The sequence below is a fragment of the Entelurus aequoreus genome, linkage group LG02 (genome assembly GCF_033978785.1).
Source record: "Entelurus aequoreus isolate RoL-2023_Sb linkage group LG02, RoL_Eaeq_v1.1, whole genome shotgun sequence".
NCBI lineage: Eukaryota > Metazoa > Chordata > Actinopteri > Syngnathiformes > Syngnathidae > Entelurus > Entelurus aequoreus.
Window position 1 is genome coordinate 90044677 of NC_084732.1, and position 24893 is coordinate 90069569.

Here is a 24893-nt window from a genome sequence, read left to right on the forward strand (position 1 = left end):
ATTCCAACAAATCACTGCCGATAAACAACATGACCAAATTAAACAGTAATGTAAACCTAATAATAATAATAACAATAATAATATATTCCAACAAATCACTGCCGATACACAACATGACCAAATTAAACAGTAATGTAAACCTAATAATAATAATAATATGTTCCAACAAATCATTGCCGATAAACGACATGACCAAATTAAACACTAATGTAATCCTAATAATAATAATGCAAGTAACCCTTTCAAATGCAACAAACTTGTTTGTAATGATGTTGCACTATTGTAATTGCAACTTAATGATCCTAAAGAAATAAACAAAAGCTTTGTGTCAGCGTTCACCAACGATGACAAAGACAACAGAAAGATCATGACAACTTCTAAGATACATTATAAAGACCATTTCCATCAAAAACTACATTTTGAAATATAATAATAAATATAAATAAATACTGTATATAGAATATATAATAAATATAAATATAATATGATGCTTTTATTTTGTTGTTATCCCTTGCACATGTTTGTTTATTCTTTATGGTACTACAGTACTTGTTGTCAGTACCAGAACCAACGGTGCCAGTAAATTGAGGTAGCACAGTACTTGTTGTCAGTACCAGGAAGTTGAGGTACCACAGTACTTGTTGTCAGTACCAGGAAGTTGAGGTACCACAGTACTTGTTGTCAGTACCAGGAAGTTGAGGTACCACAGTACTTTTTGTGAGTACCGGGAAGTTGTGGTACCACAGTACTTTTTGCAAGTACCAGGAAGTTGAGGTACACAGTACTTGTCAGTACCAGGAAGTTGAGGTACCACAGTACTTTTTGTGAGTACCGGGAAGTTGTGGTACCACAGTACTTGTTGTAAGTACCAGGAAGTTGAGGTACACAGTACTTGTCAGTACCAGGAAGTTGAGGTACCACAGTACTTTTTGTGAGTATCGGGAAGTTGTGTAAGTACCAGGAAGTTGAGGTACACAGTACTTGTTGTCAGTATCAGGAAGTTGAGGTACACAGTACTTGTTGTCAGTATCAGGAAGTTGAGGTACCACAGTACTTGTTGTGAGTACCAGGAAGTTGTGGTACCACAGTACTTGTTGTAAATAGCAGGAAGTTGAGGTACCACAGTACTTGTTGTAAGTAGCAGGAAGTTGAGGTACCACAGTACTTGTAAGTAGCAGGAAGTTGAGGTACTACAGTACTTGTTGTGAGTACCAGGAAGTTGAGGTACCACAGTACTTGTTGTACGTAGCAGGAAGTTGAGGTACCACAGTACTTGTAAGTAGCAGGAAGTTGAGGTACCACAGTACTTGTAAGTAGCAGGAAGTTGAGGTACTACAGTACTTGTTGTGAGTAGCAGGAAGTACAAACCGCTTCAGGTGCACCAAGAGAATTGGAGGAACCTTCCAGATCTCCAGTTTCTTGGTGGAATCTCTATGAGCTTTGCAGTGTCGACAGAAGACTTTGTTGTTATCGGTCAGCCGCTCCTCCTTGGAGAACATCTTCAGACAATCCTGGGATGCAGAGAGCAGCTTCTCAATGTTTGATCAACATGTAGACAGGTGTGGTGACATACCTGCAGGGAGCACTTGCTGCTGGAGGCCAGAGACAAGGAAAGGTACATGAAGGTCTCAAAGGTGCGAGACTTGCGCTGGCAGGTCTGACACTGTACTGTGGACTTGAACTGGCCCTGGAAGAGAGCAACAATGATGGACTCGTTCAGCAGCTTGTGTTTGTTCCAGGCCAGGTCTGCTGCCTTCTCATCGTCCAGGTGGTCGTTCTCCTCCTCCTTGTACCGCTTCCTGTTGTCCGCCTGACCACACACACGCAGACACAGTGTGTGTGAGTAAACATTAACATAGTGTGTGAGAGTAAACACTAACAGTGTGTGTGTGAGTAAACACTAACATAGTGTGTGTGAGTAAACACTAACATAGTGTGTGAGAGTAAACACTAACATAGTGTGTGTGAGTAAACACTAACAGTGTGTGAGAGTAAACATTAACATAGTGTGTGAGAGTAAACACTAACAGTGTGTGTGTGAGTAAACACTCACATAGTGTGTGTGAGTAAACACTAACAGTGTGTGAGAGTAAACACTCACATGGTGTGTGTGAGTAAACACTAACATAGTGTGTGTGAGTAAACACTAACATAGTGTGTGTGAGTAAACACTAACATAGTGTGTGAGTAAACACTAACATAGTGTGTGTGAGTAAACACTAACAGTGTGTGAGAGTTAACACTAACATAGTGTGTGAGAGTAAACACTAACAGTGTGTGTGTGAGTAAACACTCACATAGTGTGTGTGAGTAAACACTAACAGTGTGTGAGAGTAAACACTCACATAGTGTGTGTGAGTAAACACTAACATAGTGTGTGAGTAAACACTAACATAGTGTGTGAGAGTAAACACTAACATAGTGTGTGAGAGTAAACACTAACAGTGTGTGAGAGTAAACACTAACAGTGTGTGAGTAAACACTAACATAGTGTGTGTGAGTAAACACTAACATAGTGTGAGAGTAAACACTAACATAGTGTGTGAGAGTAAACACTAACAGTGTGTGTGAGTAAACACTAACATAGTGTGTGTGAGTAAACACTAACAGTGTGTGTGAGTAAACATTAACATAGTGTGTGTGAGTAAACATTAACATAGTGTGTGTGAGTAAACACTAACAGTGTGTGAGAGTAAACATTAACATAGTGTGTGTGAGTAAACATTAACATAGTGTGTGTGAGTAAACACTAACAGTGTGTGTGAGTAAACACTAACAGTGTGTGAGAGTAAACATTAACATAGTGTGTGTGAGTAAACACTAACATAGTGTGTGTGAGTAAACACTAACATAGTGTGTGTGAGTAAACACTAACAGTGTGTGAGAGTAAACATTAACATAGTGTGTGTGAGTAAACATTAACATAGTGTGTGTGAGTAAACACTAACAGTGTGTGAGAGTAAACATTAACATAGTGTGTGAGTAAACATTAACATAGTGTGTGTGAGTAAACATTAACATAGTGTGTGTGAGTAAACATTAACATAGTGTGTGTGAGTAAACACTAACAGTGTGTGAGAGTAAACACTAACAGTGTGTGAGAGTAAACACTAACATAGTGTGTGTGAGTAAACATTAACATAGTGTGTGTGAGTAAACACTAACAGTGTGTGTGAGTAAACACTAACATAGTGTGTGTGAGTAAACACTAACAGTGTGTGAGAGTAAACACTAACAGTGTGTGTGAGTAAACACTAACATAGTGTGTGTGAGTAAACACTAACATAGTGTGTGTGAGTAAACACTAACATACTGTGTGTGAGTAAACACTAACAGTGTGTGAGTAAACACTAACATAGTGTGTGTGAGTAAACACTAACATAGTGTGTGTGAGTAAACACTAACATAGTGTGAGAGTAAACACTAACATGGTGTGTGTGAGTAAACACTAACATAGTGTGTGTGAGTAAACACTAACATAGTGTGTGTGAGTAAACACTAACAGTGTGAGAGTAAACACTAACATAGTGTGTGTGAGTAAACATTAACATAGTGTGTGAGAGTAAACACTAACATAGTGTGTGTGAGTAAACACTAACATAGTGTGTGTGAGTAAACACTAACATAGTGTGAGAGTAAACACTAACATAGTGTGTGTGAGTAAACACTAACATAGTGTGTGAGAGTAAACACTAACAGTGTGAGAGTAAACACTAACATAGTGTGTGAGAGTAAACACTAACATAGTGTGTGTGAGTAAACACTAACAGTGTGTGTGAGTAAACACTAACATAGTGTGAGAGTAAACACTAACATAGTGTGTGTGAGTAAACACTAACATAGTGTGTGTGAGTAAACACTAACATAGTGTGTGAGTAAACACTAACATAGTGTGTGTGAGTAAACACTAACAGTGTGTGTGAGTAAACACTAACACTGTGTGAGAGTAAACACTAACATAGTGTGTGAGAGTAAACACTAACAGTGTGTGAGAGTAAACACTAACATAGTGTGTGAGAGTAAACACTAACATAGTGTGTGAGAGTAAACACTAACAGTGTGTGAGTAAACACTAACAGTGTGTGAGTAAACACTAACAGTGTGTGTGAGTAAACACTAACATAGTGTGTGAGAGTAAACACTAACAGTGTGTGAGAGTAAACACTAACATAGTGTGTGTGAGTAAACACTAACATAGTGTGTGAGAGTAAACACTAACATAGTGTGTGAGAGTAAACACTAACATAGTGTGTGTGAGTAAACACTAACATAGTGTGTGTGAGTAAACACTAACATAGTGTGTGTGAGTAAACACTAACAGTGTGTGTGAGTAAACACTAAAACACTAACATAGTGTGTGTGAGTAAACACTAACAGTGTGTGAGAGTAAACACTAACATAGTGTGTGAGTAAACACTAACATAGTGTGTGTGAGTAAACACTAACATAGTGTGTGTGAGTAAACACTAACAGTGTGTGTGAGTAAACATTAACATAGTGTGTGTGAGTAAACATTAACATAGTGTGTGTGAGTAAACACTAACAGTGTGTGAGAGTAAACATTAACATAATGTGTGTGAGTAAACATTAACATAGTGTGTGTGAGTAAACACTAACAGTGTGTGAGAGTAAACATTAACATAGTGTGTGTGAGTAAACACTAACAGTGTGTGAGAGTAAACATTAACATAGTGTGTGTGAGTAAACACTAACATAGTGTGTGTGAGTAAACACTAACATAGTGTGTGTGAGTAAACACTAACAGTGTGTGAGAGTAAACATTAACATAGTGTGTGTGAGTAAACATTAACATAGTGTGTGTGAGTAAACACTAACAGTGTGTGAGAGTAAACATTAACATAGTGTGTGTGAGTAAACACTAACAGTGTGTGAGAGTAAACACTAACAGTGTGTGAGAGTAAACACTAACATAGTGTGTGTGAGTAAACATTAACATAGTGTGTGTGAGTAAACACTAACAGTGTGTGTGAGTAAACACTAACATAGTGTGTGTGAGTAAACACTAACAGTGTGTGAGAGTAAACACTAACAGTGTGTGTGAGTAAACACTAACATAGTGTGTGTGAGTAAACACTAACATAGTGTGTGTGAGTAAACACTAACATACTGTGTGTGAGTAAACACTAACAGTGTGTGAGTAAACACTAACATAGTGTGTGTGAGTAAACACTAACATAGTGTGTGTGAGTAAACACTAACATAGTGTGTGTGAGTAAACACTAACATAGTGTGTGTGAGTAAAGACTAACATAGTGTGAGAGTAAACACTAACATGGTGTGTGTGAGTAAACACTAACATAGTGTGTGTGAGTAAACACTAACATAGTGTGTGTGAGTAAACACTAACAGTGTGAGAGTAAACACTAACATAGTGTGTGTGAGTAAACATTAACATAGTGTGAGAGTAAACACTAACATAGTGTGTGTGAGTAAACACTAACATAGTGTGTGTGAGTAAACACTAACATAGTGTGTGTGAGTAAACACTAACATAGTGTGTGTGAGTAAACACTAACATAGTGTGTGTGAGTAAACACTAACATAGTGTGAGAGTAAACACTAACATAGTGTGTGTGAGTAAACACTAACATAGTGTGTGAGAGTAAACACTAACAGTGTGAGAGTAAACACTAACATAGTGTGTGAGAGTAAACACTAACATAGTGTGTGTGAGTAAACACTAACAGTGTGTGTGAGTAAACACTAACATAGTGTGAGAGTAAACACTAACATAGTGTGTGTGAGTAAACACTGACATAGTGTGTGTGAGTAAACACTAACATAGTGTGTGAGTAAACACTAACATAGTGTGTGTGAGTAAACACTAACAGTGTGTGCGAGTAAACACTAACACTGTGTGAGAGTAAACACTAACATAGTGTGTGAGAGTAAACACTAACAGTGTGTGAGAGTAAACACTAACAGTGTGTGAGAGTAAACACTAACATAGTGTGTGAGAGTAAACACTAACAGTGTGTGAGTAAACACTAACAGTGTGTGAGTAAACACTAACAGTGTGTGTGAGTAAACACTAACATAGTGTGTGAGAGTAAACACTAACAGTGTGTGAGAGTAAACACTAACATAGTGTGTGTGAGTAAACACTAACATAGTGTGTGAGAGTAAACACTAACATAGTGTGTGAGAGTAAACACTAACATAGTGTGTGTGAGTAAACACTAACATAGTGTGTGTGAGTAAACACTAACATAGTGTGTGTGAGTAAACACTAACATAGTGTGTGTGAGTAAACACTAAAACACTAACATAGTGTGTGTGAGTAAACACTAACATAGTGTGTGAGAGTAAACACTAACATAGTGTGTGAGTAAACACTGACATAGTGTGTGTGAGTAAACACTAACATAGTGTGTGAGTAAACACTAACATAGTGTGTGTGTGAGTAAACACTAACATAGTGTGTGTGAGTAAACACTAAAACACTAACATAGTGTGTGTGAGTAAACACTAACAGTGTGTGTGAGTAAACACTAACAGTGTGTGTGAGTAAACACTAACATAGTGTGTGAGTAAACACTAACAGTGTGTGAGAGTAAACACTAACATAGTGTGTGTGAGTAAACACTAACATAGTGTGTGAGTAAACACTAACATAGTGTGTGTGAGTTAACACTAACATAGTGTGTGAGTAAACACTAACATAGTGTGTGTGAGTAAACACTAACATAGTGTGTGTGAGTAAACACTAACATAGTGTGTGTGAGTAAACACTAACATAGTGTGTGAGTAAACACTAACATAGTGTGTGTGAGTAAACACTAACATAGTGTGAGAGTAAACACTAACATAGTGTGTGAGTAAACACTAACATAGTGTGAGAGTAAACACAGGTATGGCAGCAGCTCCCGCCATCAGTGTGTGAATGGGTGAATGTGGAAATAGTGTCAAAGCGCTTTGAGTACCTTAAAGGCCTACTGAAACCCACTACTACCGACCACGCAGTCTGATAGTTTATATATCAATGATGAAATGTTAACATTATAACACATGCCAATACGGCCGGGTTAACTTATAAAGTGACATTTTAAATTTGCCGCTAAACTTCCGGTTCGAAACGCCTCTGCGGATGACGTATGCGCGTGACGTAGCCCGGCGAACACGGGTATGCCTTCCACATTGAAGCCAGTACGAAAAAGCTCTGTTTTCATTTCATAATTCCACAGTATTCTGGACATCTGTGTTCGTGAATCTGTTTCAATCATGTTCATTGCATTATGGAGAAGGAAGCCAAGCAAGCAAAGAAGAAAGTTGTCGGTGCGAAATGGACGTATTTTTCGAACGTAGTCAGCCACAACAGTACACAGCCGGCGCTTCTTTGTTTACATTCCCGAAAGATGCAGTCAAGATGGAAGAACTCGGATAACAGAGACTCTAACCAGGAGGACTTTTGATTTGGATACACAGACGCCTGTAGAGAACTGGGACAACACAGACTCTTACCAGGATTACTTTGATTTGGATGACAAAGACGCAGACGTGCTACTGTGAGTATGCAGCTTTGGCTTTTTTTTGCGTATGTACGTAACTTTTTTAAAATATATAAGCTTTATGAACCTTGGGTTAGGTGAACGGTCTTTTGGGCTGAGTGATTGTGTGTGTTGATCATGTGTTTGAATTGTATTGGCGTGTTCTATGGAGCTAGGAGCTAGCAGAGGAGCTAGGAGCTAGCATAACACGTACCGTACCGTAAGTGCGCGTCACGTACGTAACTTTTTAAAAATATATAAGCTTTATGAACCTTGGGTTAGGTGAACGGTCTTTTGGGCTGAGTGATTGTGTGTGTTGATCAGGTGTTTGAATTGTATTGGCGTGTTCTATGGAGCTAGGAGCTAGCAGAGGAGCTAGGAGCTAGCATAACAAACACGCAGGTGTTATTATGCAGGATTAATTTGTGGCATATTAAATATAAGCCTGGTTGTGTTGTGGCTAATAGAGTATATATATGTCTTGTGTTTATTTACTGTTGTAGTCATTCCCAGCTGAATATCAGGTACCGTGAGTATGCAGCCTTGGCTGCTAAACATTCGATAACTTGACCGTATGTGCGCGTCACGTACGTAACTTTTTAAAAATATATAAGCTTTATGAACCTTGGGTTAGGTAAACTGTCTTTTGGGCTGAGTGATTGTGTGTGTTGATCAGGTGTTTGAATTGTATTGGCGTGTTCTATGGAGCTAGGAGCTAGCAGAGGAGCTAGGAGCTAGCATAACAAACACGCAGGTGTTTTTATGCAGGATTAATTTGTGGCATATTAAATATAAGCCTGGTTGTGTTGTGGCTAATAGAGTATATATATGTCTTGTGTTTATTTACTGTTGTAGTCATTCCCAGCTGAATATCAGGTCACCCTCGGCTCTCACAGCATCTTCCCTATCTGAATAGCTTCAACTCCCCACTAGTCCTTCACTTGCACTTTACTCATCCACAAATCTTTCATCCTCGCTCAAATTAATGGGGAAATTGTCGCTTTCTCGGTCCGAATCTCTCTCACTTCATGCGGCCATCATTGTAAACAATAGGGAACTTTGCGTATATGTTCAACTGACTACGTCACGCTACTTCCGGTAGGTGCAAGCCTTTTTTTTATCAGATACCAAAAGTTGCAATCTTTATCGTCGTTGTTCTATACTAAATCCTTTCAGCAAAAATATGGCAATATCGCGAAATGATCAAGTATGACACATAGAATAGATCTGCTATCCCCGTTTAAATAAAAAAAATTCATTTCAGTAGGCCTTTAAAGGTAGAAAAGCGCTATACAAGTATGACCCATTTATTTAACAGTGTGTGTGAGTAAACACTAACATAGTGTGTGTGAGTAAACACTAACATAGTGTGTGAGTAAACACTAACATAGTGTGTGTGAGTAAACACTAACATAGTGTGTGAGTAAACACTAACATAATGTGTGAGAGTAAACACTAACATAGTGTGTGTGAGTAAACACTAACATAGTGTGTGTGAGTAAACACTAACATAGTGTGTGTGAGTAAACACTAACATAGTGTGTGAGTAAACACTAACATAGTATGTGTGAGTAAACACTAACATAGTGTGTGTGAGTAAACACTAACATAGTGTGTGTGAGTAAACACTAACATAGTGTGAGAGTAAACACTAACATAGTGTGTGTGAGTAAACACTAACATAGTGTGTGTGAGTAAACACTAACATAGTGTGTGAGTAAACACTAACATAATGTGTGTGAGTAAACACTAACATAGTGTGTGTGAGTAAACACTAACATAGTGTGTGAGTAAACACTAACATAGTGTGTGTGAGTAAACACTAACATAGTGTGTGTGAGTAAACACTAACATAGTGTGTGTGAGTAAACACTAACATAGTGTGTGAGTAAACACTAACATAGTGTGTGTGAGTAAACACTAACATAGTGTGTGTGAGTAAACACTAACATAGTGTGTGTGAGTAAACACTAACAGTGTGTGTGAGTAAACACTAACATAGTGTGTGTGAGTAAACACTAACATAGTGTGTGAGTAAACACTAACATAGTGTGAGAGTAAACACTAACAGTGTGTGTGAGTAAACACTAACATAGTGTGAGAGTAAACACTAACATAGTGTGTGAGTAAACACTAACATAGTGTGAGAGTAAACACTAACATAGTGTGTGAGTAAACACTAACATAGTGTGTGTGAGTAAACACTAACATAGTGTGTGTGAGTAAACACTAACATAGTGTGAGAGTAAACACTAACATAGTGTGAGAGTAAACACTAACATAGTGTGTGAGTAAACACTAACATAGTGTGTGTGAGTAAACACTAACATAGTGTGTGTGAGTAAACACTAACATAGTGTGTGAGTAAACACTAACATAGTGTGAGAGTAAACACTAACATAGTGTGTGAGTAAACACTAACATAGTGTGTGTGAGTAAACACTAACATAGTGTGTGTGAGTAAACACTAACATAGTGTGTGAGTAAACACTAACATAGTGTGAGAGTAAACACAGGTATGGCAGCAGCTCCCGCCATCAGTGTGTGAATGTGGAAATAGTGTCAAAGCGCTTTGAGTACCTTAAAGGTAGAAAAGCGCTATACAAGTATGACCCATTTATTTAACAGTGTGTGTGAGTAAACACTAACATAGTGTGTGTGAGTAAACACTAACATAGTGTGTACAATGTACTCAAGTAGATGATGGGTCTACAAGAACACACCTGTACACATGTACAATGTAGACACACCTGTACACATATACAATGTACTCAAGTGGATGATGGTCTACAACAGGGGTGGGCAATTAATTTTCACCGGGGGCCGCATAAGCAACCCGAGCACTGCTGGAGGGCCACACGACAATATTTTAATTAAATTTTGCTCAATATTATTTTTGATATACCGTAAGATAAATAATAATGATGATAATAATAATAATTAATAATAATAATAATAATTTAATTTAACCTAACTTAACTTTATACAAAAGCAGATTGCTTTTGATGGTCACTTTATCCTGCATTATCCAACATTTTTCCCCATCAGATTTGGACAACCATCTGTTGTTAAAAATAGTTTTTAATCATATTTATTTTATATTGTTTTTTATATTGGTTTTATATGTAATTGTTTTTTCTTTTTATTCAGTCATTGGTGGAGCTAAGGATAATATGTGAATATTGTTTGTAATATTGTTGTGCAGCACTTTGGAAACATTTTGTTGTTTAAATGTGCTATATAAATAAAGTGGATTGGATTGTCACACCTGCCAGCTTGTCCCAACACGCATTTACCTCTGTGAACAAGTCATTACCTGTGCTTGTCTCTTTAATTGACTGCATCAGAGCTCTCATCCAAAGTTAGCGAAAAACAGTCAATGTCTCTGGGCATTATCAGCGCAACAAAGTCCAATAAGCACTCCTTAATAAACTCTCCGTCAGAAAACGCCTTACTTTTTCTGGCGCTTTTGTGAGAAATGACAAAACTTGTCCTGACGGCTGCATCTCTGGGGGTGTGAAATATGGCACAAAGTCCTTGTTGGGTTTGCAGTTTTACCATCAACGCATCAGCCTCCCTTGCGCGCGCTTCATCAGACACATTCCGGTATTTTCCCTCGTGTTTCTTCGTGTAGTGGCGATTAAAATGATATTCAAACACAGCAACCTGTGTACCACACATTAAGCACACGGCTTTACCATTAATTTATGTAAAGAAATACTTGCCAGTCCAAAACACGCCATTCCTCATCAACTTTTCTTTTTTTAGCGTCTCATCACTTGTCTCTATGCACCTTCACTCACAGGTTCCCTCCGGACATACGGCATAAATAACACATTTCAAAATAAAAGCAGCACAGTTGTATTGCGCGCACGACATAGATGTTTTTTAAACTTTATTTTGTAATTTGTAATTGCGCCGTTCAATTCACTCACAATCGCACACGCGCATACGTCCACACGGAAGTAATACAAATAACGCTTTTCAAAACAAAAGCAGCACCGTTGTATTGCACACTCGACATAGATACTTTTTTAAATTTATTTTGTAATTTATGATTGGCCTCACGCGGGCCGGACAGGGATGTGCAAAGGGCCGGATGCGGCCCGCGGGCCGTACAATGCCCAGGTCTGGTCTACAAGAACACATCTGTAGACATATACAATGTAGACACACCCGTACAAATATACAATGTACTCAAGTGGATGATGGTCTACAACAGTGGTCCCCAACCACTTGGGGGATTTTTATTTTTTTTATTTTTATTTTTTTCATAAAGAAATACAATCATGTGTGCTTACGGACTGTATCCCTGCAGACTGTATTGATCTATATTGATATATAATGTATATATTGTGTTTTTTTATGCTGATTTAATTTTTAAAATTTTTTTTTTTTTTTTTTTTTTTTTAATTAAATTTCTCGGCCCGGTGGTTGGGGACCACTGGTCTACAAGAACACACCTTTACACATGTACAATGTAGACAAACCTGTACACATATACAATGTACACAAGTGGATGATGGGTCTACAAGAACACACCTTTACACATGTACAATGTAGACAAACCTGTACACATATACAATGTACTCAAGTGGATTATGGGTCTGCTAGAACACACCTGTACACATACAGTGTAGACACACCTGTACACGTATACAATGTACTCACGCTGTCATTTCCCATGAAAATGAAAGCCAGTGAAAGATAATAGTTTGGACTACAAGGTGGACAGGTACTTTGTTGAGGTCCTCGTGGAGACCATACATGAGAAAAAAGACTAATAGTTTGGACTACAAGGTGGACAGGTACCTTGTTGAGGTCCTCGTGGACACAATACATGAGAAAAAAGACTAATAGTTTGGACTACAAGGTGGACAGGTACCTTGTTGAGGTCCTCGTGGAGACCATACATGAGAAAGAAGACTAATAGTTTGGACTACAAGGTGGACAGGTACCTTGTTGAGGTCCTCGTGGACACAATACATGAGAAAAAAGACTAATAGTTTGGACTACAAGGTGGACAGGTACCTTGTTGAGGTCCTCGTGGAGACCATACATGAGAAAGAAGACTAATAGTTTGGACTACAAGGTGGACAGATACCTTGTTGAGGTCCTCGTGGAGACCATACATGAGAAAAAAGGTGCTAATAGTTTGGACTAAAAGGTGGACAGGTACCTTGTTGAGGTCTTCGTGGAGACCATACATGAGAAAAAAGACTAATAGTTTGGACTACAAGGTGGACAGGTACCTTGTTGAGGTCCTCGTGGAGACCATACATGAGAAAGAAGACTAATAGTTTGGACTAAAAGGTGGACAGGTACCTTGTTGAGGTCCTCGTGGAGACCATACATGAGAAAAAAGGTGCTAATAGTTTGCACTAAAAGGTGGACAGGTACCTTGTTGAGGTCCTCGTGGAGACCATACATGAGAAAAAAGGTGCTAATAGTTTGGACTAAAAGGTGGACAGGTACCTTGTTGAGGTCCTCGTGGAGACCATACATGAGAAAGAAGACTAATAGTTTGGACTACAAGGTGGACAGGTACCTTGTTGAGGTCCTCGTGGGGACCATACATGAGAAAGAAGACTAATAGTTTGGACTACAAGGTGGACAGGTACCTTGTTGAGGTCCTCGTGGAGACCATACATGAGAAAAAAGGTGCTAATAGTTTGGACTACAAGGTGGACAGGTACCTTGTTGAGGTCCTCGTGGAGACCATACATGAGAAAGAAGACTAATAGTTTGGACTACAAGGTGGACAGGTACCTTGTTGAGGTCCTCGTGGAGACCATACATGAGAAAAAAGGTGCTAATAGTTTGCACTAAAAGGTGGACAGGTACCTTGTTGAGGTCTTCGTGGAGACCATACATGAGAAAAAAGGTGCTAATAGTTTGGACTAAAAGGTGGACAGGTACCTTGTTGAGGTCCTCGTGGAGACCATACATGAGAAAAAAGGTGCAAATAGTTTGCACTAAAAGGTGGACAGGTACCTTGTTGAGGTCTTCGTGGAGACCATACATGAGAAAAAAGGTGCTAATAGTTTGCACTAAAAGGTGGACAGGTACCTTGTTGAGGTCTTCGTGGAGACCATACATGAGAAAAAAGGTGCTAATAGTTTGCACTAAAAGGTGGACAGGTACCTTGTTGAGGTCTTCGTGGAGACCATACATGAGAAAAAAGGTGCTAATAGTTTGCACTAAAAGGTGGACAGGTACCTTGTTGAGGTCTTCGTGGAGACCATCCATGAGAAAGAGCAGCAGCTCCTGAGAGTCCTGCTGTTCGTAGCCAGCAAACTGGTCATTGATCTTGCCTATGGTGGTCTTAAAGTCCCGAGGACTGATGCACTTGTACAGACCAGCCCACAGCGCCTTCATGATGACACCAAACTCCTCCGCCACTTCCCCTTTATGGCCAAGAATGTTAAACCTAAACAAACAGGCTGATTAGCTCCAAGATGGCTGCCTATTCTTGGTCTTCATTGTGCTCACCTGTTGATGTCTTGCAGGTAATAATTGTTGTTGAAGTACTCCGCCATGGCTGGAGTGTTACACAAACACTGCAAGATGGAGTTCATGTAACAGGTGTTGCCGAGGTTACGAAGGCCAGTCAAACTAGAACCCAGGCCTCCAAACGTTGGATTCAAGCTGCGGATTTTGGAAGCTGATGGACGTGCCAGCTCCACTTTAGAATAAACTTTAGCACTTGGCGGTCTGAGGAAATAACAATAACATATAACAAACTTTAGCACTGGACAGTTTGAAGAAATAACAAGAAACAATGACAATAAACTTTAGCACTGGACAGTCTGAAGAAATAACAAGAAACAATGACAATAGAAGAAATAACAAGAAACAATGACAATAAACTTTAGCACTGGACAGTCTGAAGAAATAACAAGAAACAATGACAATAGTAGAAATGACAAGAAACAATGACAATAAACTTTAGCACTGGACAGTCTGAAGAAATAACAAGAAACAATGACAATAGAAGAAATAACAAGAAACAATGACAATAGTAGAAATGACAAGAAACAATGACAATAAACTTTAGCACTGGACAGTCTGAAGAAATAACAAGAAAATATATAACAAAGAAAAACATCAGGCCTTTTCCACTGCAGGAACTATGCCATTTAAATCAAATACCCTCCAACGTAAATAAAGTTTCTTAACCCCTAACTCACTGTCAACAATTGATAGGACTATTGTCGACATTTGATGTGTATTGTACTATTTGATGTGTGTTGTACTATTTGATGTGATTGTACTATTGACAAAATTTAATTGTAATATTGTCAACATGTGATTGTATTGTCAACATTTATTTGTACTATTGTCAACTGTTTGTACTATTGTCAACATGTGATTGTATTGTCAATTGATTGTACTACTATTAACATTTGCTTGTACTACTGTCAACATTTGATTGCATTATACAACATTTGAAGTAAATTGTCAACATTTGATTGTACTATTGTCAACGATTGATTGTACCATAGTTACCAACTGACTGTACTATTGTCAACATTTGATTGTACTATTGATTGTACTTTTGTCACCAACTGATTGTACTACTGTCAACACACGATTGTACAATTGTGGATAATTGATTATAATATTGTCAACAACTGAATGTACTATTGTCAACATTTGATTGTACTATTGTCAACATGTGATTGTACTATTGTCAACTGTTTGTACTATTGTCAATTGTTTGTACTATTGTCAACATGTGATTGTATTGCCAAGATTTAATTGTACTATTGTCAACTGTTTGTACTATTGTCAACATGTGATTGTATTGCCATTTGATTGTACCATTGTCAACAGCTGATTGTACTATTGTTAACAACTGATTGTATTATTGTCAACATTTGATTTTACTACTGTCAAAATTAGTTTGTACTATTGTCAACAATTGATTGCACTATTGCCAACAACTAATTGTACTATTGTCAACAACAGATTGTACTGTTGTTTTGTCAACATTTGTTGTGGATAATTGATTATAATATTGTTAACAACTGAATGTACTATTGTCAACAAGTGTTTGTACTATTGTCAACACTTGATTGTAGTGGAAAACAACCCTACTTGGTTTCTCTGTTGATGGTGGGTATGGTGGCAGCAGGAGTCTTCTTCTGGACCTCCTCTCTCAGGTCCTGGCTGATGTCTGGAGAAGAGTAGGACCGCTTTAACTTGGACTGTTCCCGCTCCTGCTCCTTCTCCACACTGGAGGGTGCTCGCGGAGGTCTCTGCTCCACGGCCGGTGGCGTGGGAAGAGTGACCTCAGGCGGGTACATGTGGACGCGGTTGGTTGGAGAATGGTAGTATCGGAAGGTTCCGGTAACAGTGTCAAGGAACTACATGAGGTGAGACATAAATAGTAAAGCACTTGGAAAGAAATCAGATCAAATGTAATTTGGGGTCACCTTCATCCAACCATCTGGCAGGCCTGGCACACTTCTTCCCATTTCTTCACTTCTTGCCCTCGTCAGTGGCTCTCTCTGGGGAAGAAACATGCTTGGTCTTTTTCTTTTACTCAACATCATTTACCAGTATTTGTAGAGCATACAATGCCTCTGCTTATCTTTTTATCATAAATTCTTGTGTAATTCCCCATAAAGAACTTGTGTTGGTGACAAGATGATGGTGGAACACGTTATATTGAGATGTGGAGTTGTTGAATGAATGTCTTTCATATTACATGATGTACAAAAGCAGTCAAGTTGTGTAAATGGTCAATAAAAAGAGAATACAACAAATCCTTTTCAACTTATATTCATTTGAATAGACTGCAAAGACAAGATATTTCATGTTCACACTGAGAAACTTTGTTCTTTTTTGCAAATAATCATGAACTTAGAAATGAATGGCAGCAACACATTGCAAAAAAGGCCTTTTTACCAGTGTGTGAGGGTTACCTTGACTTCACTGACCACAAGGTTGGGAGCAGGTGAGTCCAGAGACATAATCTTTGTGGGGGCGTCAGAGTCCTTGTTGTTTTTCTCCTGCTTGTCTTTGTCCTCCTCTTCCTCGGCTTTCTGTCTCTCCAGCCTCTTTTTCTCTTGATGTGGGTTCTCCTCCTCCTCCTCCTTTGGTTTCTTCTCAGGCTCTTCTTCCTTTCCCAGCCTGTCTTTCAGCTCCTGTTCCTGCCGAGCTTTCTCCATGGAGGCCAGCGCCTCAGAGTGACTCTGGTCTTCTTCAGATGGAGAAATGTTGAAGGCTGGTTTGACTGAGCGGTCAGGGACGCCTGGCCTGATGCTGCTGGACTCCTTGTCTGCTCTAGGCTGGTCTAACACACGGCTGGAGGGCTTTGTGCTGCGGTCAAACTGGGACAGGACAAGGAAGCAATGAGCGCAGTAATACACTCAAGTACAAAAGGGTGTAAATATGAATCATACCTGTGGAATAGATTGGCTGGACGTTCCTTTCTTACTTGCATCCAGCGTGTTTACAGGTCTGCCTGGAGATCCTGCTGTGCTGCTTTCAACTCCATTCTCTAGTAAGGGAGCGCTGGGTTCTACAGGTTCTGCTTCTGCTTGAGGCTTTGGTTCCTCAAGGGATGGATAACTGAAGTTTACTATTCAAAACATCAACAAATGGGGAATAAACCTTAGAGAGCATGAAAACCATGTGTGAAGTCCACTCAGCATCTGACTCAATAACATGTCAGATACTTCACATCTCAAGATGGTGTTTCATGTATCATCTATATATCACTTGATACAGTTCATGTATCATCTACATATATGTACCAATGTTCATGTATCATCTACATATACGTATGTACCAATGTTCATGTATCATCTACATATATGCACCAATGTTCATGTATCATCTACATATACATATGTACCAATGTTCAGGTATCATCTACATATATGTACCAATGTTCATGTATCATCTACATATATGTACCAATGTTCATGTATCATCTACATATACATATGTACCAATGTTCATGTATCATCTACATATATGTACCAATGTTCATGTATCATCTACATATATGTACCAATGTTCATGTATCATCTACATATACGTATGTACCAATGTTCATGTATCATCTACATATATGTACCAATGTTCATGTATCATCTACATATATGTACCAATGTTCATGTATCATCTACATATACGTATGTACCAATGTTCATGTATCATCTACATATATGTACCGATGTTCATGTATCATCTACATATATGTACCAATGTTCATGTATCATCTACATATATGTACCAATGGTCATGTATCATCTACATATATGTACCAATGTTCATGTATCATCTACATATATGTACCGATGTTCATGTATCATCTACATATATGTACCAATGTTCATGTATCATCTACATATATGTACCAATGTTCATGTATCATCTACATATATGTACCAATGTTCATGTATTATCTACATATATGTACCGATGTTCATGTATTATCTACATACATGTATCAATGACTTGTTGATGTATCATCTACATTGATACTGTTGATGTATCATCTACATACATGTATACATATGTAAAAGGTCATCTTCTTGAGAAAGAAAAGAGTTGATAGTGAAGGATGATGCAGTGATACTCACGCTGAGGCAGGGTGCTGACGTAGTTTAGTCTGGGAGGGCGGACTTTGGCGTTGGTGGTGTACATTGGGTAGAACAAAAGCCAGTTTTCATAACCTCCTTCCAACACCAGCGGTTGACTTTGCAAGATGGTGACACTGTCCCACTGGCCAGTGTGAAAGTGGGAGTGGGAGGTCAAGGAGTGTGTAAGTGAAAGTGAAAGATTGTAGGGACAATACCTTGTAGAGAGCATCTTTCAGGCTCTGCAAGGTGGTGCCCAGTGTAAGATCCCTCACAGAGTTAAACCAGTCTAACAGGACTACATAGTCCACACACCCACGCCTCTTCCATTCTTCTTTGGAATCTTCTGGAAGCTTGTCCTCAATCTGATTCACAGTGATTCTGAACAGGTCCATGTCAGTCATTTCAGTAGCATACACACATTTCAGTGTAAACATAATGCACAATGTCAATCACATTTCAGTAGCATACACACATTTCAGTGTAAACATAATGCACAATGTCAATCAAATGGCACAATAAATACATTTCTTTTCTACGGTACCTACAGTATATTTGATGAGTTGTTTTGTCAAGCATTGCTTCAAAGTACATGTTGAAACCTTTAAGTGTCCACAATGTCACATGTGACACATATGACATGTGATTGAGACATGTGACACATGTGAGATATGACTGAGACATGTGAGATATGACTGAGACGTGTGACACACATATGACATATGATTGAGACATGTGACACACACATGACATATGATTGAGACATGTGACACATGACATATTGCTGAGATACATGACAAACATACAGTGGGGAAAAAAGTATTTAGTTACTAGTGCAAGTTGTCCCACTTAAAAAGATGTCATTTCCATCATAGTACACGTCAACTATGAGGGACAAATTGAGTATTTTGGCCCATTCCTCCATTCAGATCTCCTCTGGAGCACTGATGTTTTGGGGCTGTCCAAAGAGTTTCTATGGGGTTGAGATGTCCAGGACCTAGAAATGCTTCTTAGGAAGCCAGTCCTTGATTGTGTGTGGATCATTGTCATGTCCAGTCCTTGGTTGTGTGTGGATCATTGTCATGTCCAGTCCCTGGTTGTGTGTGGATCATTGTCATGTCCAGTCCTTGGTTGTGTGTGGATCATTGTCATGTCCAGTCCTTGGTTGTGTGTGGATCATTGTCATGTCCAGTCCTTGGTTGTGTGTGGATCATTGTCATGTCCAGTCCTTGGTTGTGTGTGGATCATTGTCATGTCCAGTCCTTGATTGTGTGTGGATCATTGTCATGTCCAGTCCTTGATTGTGTGTGGATCATTGTCATGTCCAGTCCATGGTTGTGTGTGGATCATTGTCATATCCAGTCCTTGGTTGTGTGTGGATCATTGTCATGTCCAGTCCTTGGTTGTGTGTGGATCATTGTCATATCCAGTCCTTGGTTGTGTGTGGATCATTGTCATGTCCAGTCCTTGGTTGTGTGTGGATCATTGTCATGTCCAGTCCTTGGTTGTGTGTGGATCATTGTCATGTCCAGTCCTTGGTTGTGTGTGGATCATTGTCATGTCCAGTCCTTGGTTGTGTGTGGATCATTGTCATGTCCAGTCCTTGGTTGTGTGTGGATCATTGTCATGTCCAGTCCTTGGTTGTGTGTGGATCATTGTCATGTCCAGTCCTTGATTGTGTGTGGATCATTGTCATGTCCAGTCCTTGATTGTGTGTGGATCATTGTCATGTCCAGTCCATGGTTGTGTGTGGATCATTGTCATATCCAGTCCTTGGTTGTGTGTGGATCATTGTCATGTCCAGTCCTTGGTTGTGTGTGGATCATTGTCATATCCAGTCCTTGGTTGTGTGTGGATCATTGTCATGTCCAGTCCTTGGTTGTGTGTGGATCATTGTCATGTCCAGTCCTTGGTTGTGTGTGGATCATTGTCATGTCCAGTCCTTGGTTGTGTGTGGATCATTGTCATGTCCAGTCCTTGGTTGTGTGTGGATCATTGTCATGTCCAGTCCTTGGTTGTGTGTGGATCATTGTCATGTCCAGTCCTTAGTGGTGTGTGGATCATTGTCATGTCCAGTCCTTGGTTGTGTGTGGATCATTGTCATGTCCAGTCCTTGGTTGTGTGTGGATCATTGTCATGTCCAGTCCTTCATTGTTTGTGGATCATTGTCATGTCCAGTCCTTGGTTGTGTGTGGATCATTGTCATGTCCAGTCCTTGGTAGTGTGTGGATCATTGTCATGTCCAGTCCTTGGTTGTGTGTGGATCATTGTCATGTCCAGTCCTTGGTTGTGTTTGGATCATTGTCATGTCCAGTCCTTGGTTGTGTGTGGATCATTGTCATGTCCAGTCCTTGGTTGTGTTTGGATCATTGTCATGTCCAGTCCTTGGTTGTGTGTGGATCATTGTCATGTCCAGTCCTTAGTGGTGTGTGGATCATTGTCATGTCCAGTCCTTGGTTGTGTGTGGATCATTGTCATGTCCAGTCCTTGGTTGTGTTTGGATCATTGTCATGTCCAGTCCTTGGTTGTGTGTGGATCATTGTCAAGCTGAAAGACTCATCTTCAATGTCCTTTCTGATGGAAGGAGGTTTTCACTCAAAATCTCACCATGTTCTCTTTGTGAGATGCTCATTTACATACACTCTCATTTACGTACACTCTCATTTACGTACACTCTCATTTACATACACTCTCATTTACATACACTCTCATTTACATACACTCTCATTTACATACACTCTCATTTACGTACACTCTCATTTACATACACTCTCATTTACGTACACTCTCATTTACATACACTCTCATTTACGTACACTCTCATTTACATACACTCTCATTTACGTACACTCTCATTTATGTTCACTCTCATTTGTGGCATGCAGCTATATGTGTAGTTTCAGTGGAATGGTGTGGCATGCAGCTATACTTCAACTGCATACAGGAATTCCTTTGTTGAAGAAGTTGATGACTTTCTGCTCAAGCATGTGCAGTTCACCTCTTGGTGCATCTTCTCCCTCCTTACCACCTGCTGTGATCCATGTTGGTGCATCTTCACCTGCTGTGATCCATGTTGGTGCATCTTCACCTGCTGTGATCCATGTTGGTGCATCTTCACCTGCTGTGATCCATGTTGGTGCATCTTCACCTGCTGTGATCCATGTTGGTGCATCTTCACCTGCTGTGATCCATGTTGGTGCATCTTCACCTGCTGTGATCCATGTTGGTGCATCTTCACCTGCTGTGATCCATGTTGGTGCATCTTCACCTGCTGTGATCCATGTTGGTGCATCTTCACCTGCTGTGATCCATGTTGGTGCATCTTCACCTGCTGTGATCGGTGCATAGGAGCGGTGGCTTGTCTAAAGGCCAGAAATCACCAGGTTGTCCATCCTGGAGTTCTGCTCCAGATCTTCCACTCTTCTTTCGAGCTCTTCAATCTTCTTGTCGTTGTCTTTGATTATTGCCTTCAGCTGCTTAAGTTCATCAGTTCAATCCAGAAGGCCCATTTGCTGTTTTACTACTTTGCTCAGTTCCTCTGACATGAAATTCAGAGACCTTTTCACCTCTTCCATTTCTTCTGCTAACTTCTTAGTGATGAAAGTACTTTCAGAATTCAGGTGATCTTTCGGAATACTTTCAGGTTCCAGGCAATCCAGTATTGATGGTGTGTCAGTGCATTGAAGCACATGTCAACAAAAAGTCTCCAACAAGTCCAAAATCACAAAAATGATCCGGCAGTTTGAAGATGTTGCTCTGCTGGATGGATGTCAACTTATTTTCAAGATTTTTCATGGATTGTTGGAGCTGTGTGACCCAGTGCATCTTGAATCTTAATCTACTCTTCTGGATCATCCACATGCTCTCTAGCAGACTTCATACGGGCCTGGACCTGTACTGTGCCTTAAGCAGGGGGAAACTGCAGGATTGGAGTACCGAGTGTGGTACTTTGGTCTCTGCAGGTCATTCACTAGGTCCCCCGTGGGATTCTGGGATTTTGCTCACCCTTCTTGTGATCATCCTGATCGGGGTGAGATCTTGCATGGAGCCCCAGATGGAATGAGATTATCAGTGCTATTGTATGTCTTCCATTTTCTGATAATCGCTCCCACAGTTGATTTCTTCACACCAAGCTGCAGATTCAGTGCAGGTCTACAAAGTTGTTTCTGGTGTCCTTTGAAAGCTCTTTGGTCTTGGCCACAGTGGAGGTTGTAGACAGGTGTCTTATATACTGACACCCAGGCCAAACATTAATACAGATAACCAGTGAGGACAGAGGACCTTCTTAAAGAAGAAGTTACAGGTCTGTGAAATCTTGCTTGTTCGTAGGTGACCAAATACTTCTTTTACAGAGGAATTTACCAATTCATTCATTCAAAATGCTAGCTGTGATGAAAATGACATATTTTTATGTGGGACAACTTGCACAATTGCACAACCTGCTCAGTGGCCTTGTGGTTAGAGTGTCCGCCCTGAGATCGGTAGGTCGTGAGTTCAAACCCCGGCCGAGTCATACCAAAGACTATAAAAATGGGAGCCTTTACCTCCCTGCTTGGCACTCATCATCAACAGTTGGAATTGGGGGTCAAAATCACCAAAAATGATTCCCGGGCGCAGCCACCGTTGCTGCTCACTGCTCCCCTCACCTCCCCTCCCAGGGGGTGAACAGGAGGATGGGTCAAATGCAGAGGACAAATTTCACCACACCTAGTGTGTGTGTGACAATCATTGCTACTTTAACAATTGGTGGCTGACTAAATACTTTTTTGCCCCACTAATATATATATATATATATATATGCACAGCATAGGAGGTAGGAAATGCTGACTCCCACTCCCTCAGTACACTGGGAACCAGCATTACTCCTCTAGTCAGTTTACTTGTCACTTTATACTTTTTATTGTCTCGTTCTTTTTACATTGCCACTTAGAGTGGTCTTAGGCCACATTGTATATTGCATAGTGTGTATATTGTGGTGTTTCTGTATATTGTGTGGTTTCTTCTTTTTTTTTAAAATGCAAAGCACCTTAGGGAAGCAACCTAAATTTCGTTGGACCTGTACCTGTACATGCACAATGACAAATAAAGATCATTCATTCATTCATTATATATATATACACTACCGTTCAAAAGTTTGGGGTCACATGTAAATGTCCTTATTTTTTAAGGAAAAGCACTGTACTTTTCAATGAAGATAACTTTAAACTAGTCTTCTTGAAAGAAATACACTCTATACATTGCTAATGTGTTAAATGACTATTCTAGCTGCAAATGTCTGCTTTTTGGTGCAATATCTACGTAGGTGTATAGAGGCCCATTTCCAGCAACTATCACTCCAGTGTTCTAATGGTACAATGTGTTTGCTCATTGGCTCAGAAGGCTAATTGATGATTAGAAAACCCTTGTGCAATCATGTTCACACATCTGAAAACACTTTAGCTCGTTACAGAAGCTACAAAACTGACCTTCCTTTGAGCAGATTGAGTTTCTGGAGCATCACATTTGTGGGGTCAATTAAACGCTCAAAATGGCCAGAAAAAGTGAACTTTCATCTGAAACTCGACAGTCTATTCTTGTTCTTAGAAATGAAGGTTATTCCACAAAATTGTTTGGGTGACCCCAAACTTTTGAACGGTAGTATATATATATATATATATATATATATATATATATATATATATATATATATATATATATATATATATATATATATATATATAAATAAATGTATTGTTCAAGTCAGATACCTGGACTGATGGCTTCCTGAGGCACACTGATGCATGTACCATGGTATCGTTTGTAAGAAGGCTAACATGTATATGAATATATATAATGTACATGTATATATGAACGTATATATAAAGTACATGTATATATAATGTACATGTATATATAAACGTATATGAATATATATGTACATGTATATATAAACGTACATGTATATATAAACGTATATGAATATATAATGTACATGTATATATAAATGTACATGTACTGTATATATATAAACATACATGTATATATAAACGTATATGAATATATAAACGTACATATATATATAAACGTACATGTATATATAAATGTATATGAATATATAATGTACATGTATATATAAACGTATATGAATATATAATGTACATGTATATATAAACGTATATGAATATATAAAGGTACATGTATATATATAATTGTATATGAATATATAAATGCATATTTGAAGTCAGGTACCCTGGACTGATGGCTTCCTGAGGCACACTGATGCAGGCCTGTGATGGAACCTGAATGTGAGACTCCTGAAAGTCAGCATGTGTGCGAGCGTCCATGACAATGACAGTAATCATCTGGTCCTTCATCATGTGGAACAGTTTCTCAGCGGTGATGGCCCCAGCAGGCACTGCTGCACAAACACATGCAGGTATTATTGCAGTGACACAGACCATCTAGATCACACCTGGGCAAAATACACATGAGGCCCATTAAGACTTTTAATCTGGCCAGCCGGACGTTCTACATAATCTTTTTAAACCTTTAACATCAAAAGTGTATTTTCCATTATGATGTGCGGTGCTGTTTTTAAATGACCGTCAGTCTTGAACTATACAAAGTATTTCAATGCTTGAAATCTGCACTTTTGAGTGTTCTAGGAGTTATTCGGGTAAACTAGGTCACAGCAGCTCAGACCAGGAACAAAGCAGAGTGTTTTCAGAGCAGACAGCCCCAAACACGTGTTTCAGGAACACATGCAGAAGAACATTTTTACAACAAAGTTCTGCATAAAAGTGATGATATA

General features: G+C 39.2%; 1 protein-coding gene across 2 annotated transcripts in view; it reads right to left on the minus strand.

Moving 5' to 3' along the window:
- The window catches only part of LOC133640711 (ubiquitin carboxyl-terminal hydrolase 8-like), a 40826-nt gene that overhangs the window by 1930 nt on the left and 14003 nt on the right, over positions 1 to 24893 (minus strand). Inside the window, exons 7-17 of one of the 2 annotated variants that reach the window (XM_062034292.1) lie at positions 24332 to 24497; positions 18322 to 18484; positions 18107 to 18248; positions 16919 to 17097; positions 16439 to 16846; positions 15947 to 16021; positions 15609 to 15877; positions 14001 to 14222; positions 13728 to 13938; positions 1574 to 1810; positions 1369 to 1511 (exon numbers count right to left, since the gene is read on the minus strand). In XM_062034292.1, the coding sequence (XP_061890276.1) occupies positions 1369 to 1511; positions 1574 to 1810; positions 13728 to 13938; positions 14001 to 14222; positions 15609 to 15877; positions 15947 to 16021; positions 16439 to 16846; positions 16919 to 17097; positions 18107 to 18248; positions 18322 to 18484; positions 24332 to 24497 (2215 nt within the window). Of the gene's footprint in view, positions 1 to 1368; positions 1512 to 1573; positions 1811 to 13727; positions 13939 to 14000; positions 14223 to 15608; positions 15878 to 15946; positions 16022 to 16438; positions 16847 to 16918; positions 17098 to 18106; positions 18249 to 18321; positions 18485 to 24331; positions 24501 to 24893 lie in introns of both variants that reach the window. The other variant, XM_062034285.1, reaches the window with a different exon arrangement.